The sequence below is a fragment of the Pollicipes pollicipes genome, unplaced genomic scaffold, assembly GCF_011947565.3.
Source record: "Pollicipes pollicipes isolate AB1234 unplaced genomic scaffold, Ppol_2.1 Scaffold_4740;HRSCAF=5597_pilon_pilon_pilon, whole genome shotgun sequence".
Lineage (NCBI taxonomy): Eukaryota > Metazoa > Arthropoda > Thecostraca > Pollicipedomorpha > Pollicipedidae > Pollicipes > Pollicipes pollicipes.
The window spans coordinates 40,499,166-40,504,163 of record NW_023596545.1 but is presented as its reverse complement, the minus strand read 5'-3'; the positions used below and the strand labels follow the sequence as shown (position 1 = coordinate 40,504,163).

The window sequence follows — 4,998 nt, the reverse complement described above, 5'->3', positions numbered from 1 at the left end:
TATGTAAGTTTGAAAGCAATTCAAGATCTGCTGAGGACAATAATTTTGTATGCATTTGCAAGTAGCAAGTTAATGATCACTTGTGTCTATCAATTTATCTATGGGGTATATATAACCCAAAACAACTAGATTGCCATGTTAGTGATCAAAAATGCATCATGCTACAAACTGGGCCACTTTTCATGGATTTTTCTCTTAGCACCCCTGGCAGATTCATTGGGAACATAATGCATGAAAAGTGCCATGACAATCCATGAAAGCACGATGGAGATATATAAAAAAGACACTAAATACAGTTGCCTAGACAAAAAACTTTGATTCTATGGATAGAGGTATGATCAGTATGCATGCCTTTCAAATGCAGAATGTACTCAAATACCCTTAGCATTCAACAAGCATGGATATCAATATTGCAATGGCTCATTACAATACAAATAACCTACTCTTAGCCAGAATACCTCAGCCAAGCATAAGACTACATTACTTTTCACATTTAAGTGCAAAGAACACACTGGAAACACACCTAGATAGCTAGTTCCAAAATATGGATGTTACATGCTATAAATAGAATCATGGACTAAAATAATATCACACCTTATATTACAAAACAAATTTTCAAATTGCTTGCAAGTGCAGCCTTTTACATACCAAAAACAATAACAAGTTATAGTTTATTGTATCCATACACACCTAAGATACTACGCCAGTGACCAAGCATAGCAGGTCACTGATATGTGGACTAGTCAAGATGTGCGCTACAGTCTGGAATTATCAAGCAGAATAGTTTGATATTGTGTCAAGTTGGAAATCCTGTTAAAAACAGCAGATGCCAATAGAATGTTCCTCACAGATTTAACCCCAATAATGTCAGGCTCTGCAAAGCTGAACCAAAGAAGCACAAAGAAAAAACTGGGTCACAGAACAAGCACACTGCAAACATGCAATACAGTGCCATGAAAGGTTGAAAAAAGCATGAACTTAATATTAACTTCACCAATATGCCCGGAAATGACATTTTACATGAATGTAAGTCACACTAAAGATACCTCCTGTCACATGGGACATGGGTGCACCTCTCACCACTTACCTAGGTGGACTGGAGGTAAATCACAGAGTGGAAAGGACATTTAAATGCATGCTTGGCAATTAATAGGTGTACCAAATGCCAGAAGTTATGTTAACTTACCTCCAAATCATTGTAGGTCTTGAAGGATGCAATCGCAAATCCATCAACAATGTCTTCCTCATACAATGGTTCTCTTATTTTCCTTCGACGATGAAGAGGTCTCGGCGGTTTCTCGCGCACTAACACTTCATCGTCGCCCGTTTCATTCCCATTTTCGCGATTCTTTTCACCTACGGCCTTCATACGCTGGGCACGGCGACGCCGATTGCGTTGCCTCACATCTCTTTCCATCACCCTTGCTCATAAGTGCTTGTGACAGAGCGCGGTAACCGGAATACTGCAAACGGTAACTGCTTTCCACCATTCAAAAATGAATACAAATAACACCGGAATCCCGTCCGAGGTAGAAATATTCGATATTATTACCAACCCACACACGGACCTGTGCCACACCGAAGACAAACCTCACGCACCTTGTTTTGTTTAAATGGCGGAGGGCAGCGACGGTCGCAGACATTTGTACACATCTCGGTGATATAGTGATTTGGACAAAGATTTCGATGAAAATGCAACTAAATTGATCTTTCATAATATTTAAATCCTATTTGGATAAATTTGGAAGAAAAATGAAAATAATTGTTGTCATAAATGATGATTGTATCCCTTTTAGTTCGGTCACGCTAAAAACGTAGTCCTGAGCGCGCCACTGCAAGATGTGTTCATCCGCGGAAGGTCTATTTCTTGAAGTGTAGTATCTAGTTTACATCTGGCCGGATACACAGTTTCTTCTTCGCTGCTTTACTGATTCCTTGCACAGCACTTTTTTTGATATGCATCAATTTGTTTTATATACGGTTATATTCTAAAAACAGCAGCATAAAAAAATATTCGCTTAAATGTTATTTGCATTCATTAAGTTTGTTTCGAGTTTGTTTGACTTTTGATTAAAAACAGTTCAAATTGTATCCTAGTTTCCTCGTTTTCTTAGAATTAATGTATTGCTTACGTTAAGTAGAAATCACGGCTAAATACGTTAAGTAATAAGGTAAACAGCAAATTTCGTGGTCTCTTTTCCGGCCTATTCCGTATCACCAACGCCAGATTTGTATCCAATATTGTTGACGGCCTTGCAGAGCAGAAACTGTGCCGTCAGGAAGTGCTGAGTTCTGCTTGGCGGAGTGGGGGTAGGTGTCTAAGACTGGTTCACTATTTAAGCACTCATTATCATGTAGGACACCACGAACACCGTGAACCAATTGCATGTGAGTGATGAACTAAGCTAGGCAAAATTACATTGCTTTCTTTGAGCATTTTGCTTAAAAAACTGGTGATTATTTTTGCCTAGAGCTACCTTAGCAATATCAGAATGATACGTTTGGTGCAGCTGTGGCTAACCCAACCTGTCTCCTGAATATTAATCTCTTAATTCATATCATTGATGATGTGGACCACCCCTGCAGCATGGACTCCTCAATAAAGACATTTTCATCCAAAATTTCATAAGGCCAATCAAAATTCACTGCTGGTGAATAAGCTGGTTACTGAACCTGATTATGTCCTTAGATCAATTGACTGGCATTGTTTCTTATCAAATGAAATGTTGCATAAATTCATGTTGTAGAGAAGAATGGAGTGATCCTGCCCTAGCTTTCATCATAAACCAGCATGTTTTGTTTCAGCAGATACCCAAATGCAAGGATAGACCAACAAATATGAAATCATGGAGCCAGAAGAAGAGGATGATGAGCTTGAGTATTATGTGACATTTCCTGCTGCTGTGTCACCTGAGTTTCATGAAGATGGCTATTCGGAGCCTGAAAAGGAGCCAGTGTATTCCTGTTTGGCTGGGCAGGTTGCAATGACAGGCATCTGTCCAAGTATGCAGAAATGTACAAGGATTTGGGGTAAGCAAGCTAGCAATTGACAAGGGTAATAACTGTATGCTGAGCCTCCCCCATGCCCACACTGTGAAGAGCTGCACTGTGCAGCCTGATTGGAGGTAGATAATGTTGCTCACATGACAAGGAATGAAAATATATACCCCATCAAACACATTCTACCGCACCAATTGAGCCAGGGAAGGTTGAGCATCTTTGAGTCTTTTGGAGGGTGTTGATGATTTTTATTAAATATATGATGTTAGTTTTATCTGATTTCATATATCATTAAAGTTAATATCTGAATAATATCATATGTCCAGTGAATGCTGTCTTTGCCTGCAAAAAGGCACTGAAATATCAAACTTTTATCAGCTCAGCTCATAGAGCATTTGCACATGACATTCTTAAGTCCTGGGCTTGAGTTTCACATGAGGTTCATGTTTTCATTGCCGGTCAGATGAACAATATCTGTCTGTAAGGAGGCTGAACAATGCATTCCCTCATAGCCAGATTTTGGAAAGAATTAACACACAATATAACTTCACTTCCAAACCACCGACAGATGTGCCACCATCCGCTACATCAGCCCAGTCAACTACATCTTCTTCACACCGCGCGAGCTGCTGGGCGTGGCTGACCAGCTGATCGACCTGGTGACGGACCTGACACTGGAGGTGCACCCGGTGCTGTTCCACTGCTTCAGCAATGGTGGCGCACTGGTGTACCGCTGCCTGACGCGGCGTCTGCGTGAGCGCCGGCTGCCACTGGACGTGCGCGGCGCCGTGTTCGACAGTGGCCCGCTGCGACCGCGGTTGGCCAGCGGCTGGCGAGCCCTCCAGCTCTGCTCCGCAGGTGCGCCGCGCCCCTCAGCAGCCGACCGCCACTCGCGCACCTCGCTGGCGTGAGGAGGAGCAGGGGTGGAGAGATGCTGGTCTTCAGGCAATGTGGGCTGGTTGGAGTCAGTCGGGTGGCTGTGTCAGCAGGCTGACATCAGTACTGGGCCTGTCTTCGGATGTTGCATCGGGCTGTCGAATCGACGTCATGTTTGTTTGGACTCCATGCTGGTGTCTGGGTCCTGGTGTGGATTTCGGGTAAAGCTTCCTCCTGTTCTCCTGTTTGTCTTGCTGTATCACGTGGGCGCCGTGGGCTAGGTTGACCCAGTCCGTGCCGCGCACGGGCCGCAGCCAACCTGAGCGCGTCGTGCCGCCCTCGCAGGCCAGCAGCGCTGGTACCGCTGGCTGCTGGGCGTGCTGTTCATCCTGCTGATTGTCTGCCGCTTCGTCTGGGAACGGACGCTGGGCTCGCGCGAGGACTCACTGCACCCCTGGAGTCTGACGGAGAGTCCCGAGCGCTGGCCGCAGATGTTCCTCTACTCCAGCGCCGATACGATCACTCCGGCCAAGGTCAGGCCTGTTGCCCGCGGTTGTCATGGGCGGAGACGGTTGCGCGGGAGGCGTGTGGTAGGAGTCCTGTCCCTCAGAAAACCGCGGTCAGGAAACCGCGGGTCTTTTACGTCATGATGAGGAGTCGGGTTAACTTCGCCCAGCGACCAGAAGCGAGGTGTGCAATATTCGCTCCTGGTACCTCTTCGATCTCGGAATACTGACTTTCTGTTCTTTTGTACTAGCGTCAAACTCGTGTATCTGGTACGAAAGACAACTGAACGCTGCCCGCCTGTGCATGTTGACTTTCCAGCGAAATTCGCCATGAGCTCTGCTCAAGGACGACGCCAGTAGTAGCCACGCGCCGACGACACCAAGAGCGAGCGGCGCCGGCGGGTGGCGAACCGCCCGCGAGCCGCCCCTCGCGCCGTGCTGACCAGCCCTGCCTCATCCGCCGACAGGACGTGGAGCAGTTCATGGCGGCGCGCCGTGCCCGCGGCGTCGACGTTACAGGCCACGTGTTTCGCCGACTCGGCGCACGTGCTGCACTACCGCGCCGAGCCGAGCGGTACCGCGCGCTGGTGGCCGAGTATGTGGCGCGCGTGTGCGG

At 46.4% G+C, this 4,998-nt stretch overlaps 1 protein-coding gene across 1 annotated transcript in view; it reads left to right on the top strand.

The window, feature by feature from the left end:
- The first annotated feature begins 2,961 nt into the window (after positions 1–2,961).
- Positions 2,962–4,998, top strand: part of LOC119098388 (transmembrane protein 53-like) — a 3,771-nt gene continuing 1,734 nt past the window's right edge. Inside the window, exons 1-4 of the mRNA XM_037221304.1 lie at positions 2,962–3,030; positions 3,569–3,858; positions 4,222–4,409; positions 4,850–4,928. Of these exons, the coding sequence (XP_037077199.1) occupies positions 3,014–3,030; positions 3,569–3,858; positions 4,222–4,409; positions 4,850–4,928 (574 nt within the window). The 5' untranslated portion in view covers positions 2,962–3,013. The remainder of the gene's footprint in view (positions 3,031–3,568; positions 3,859–4,221; positions 4,410–4,849; positions 4,929–4,998) is intronic.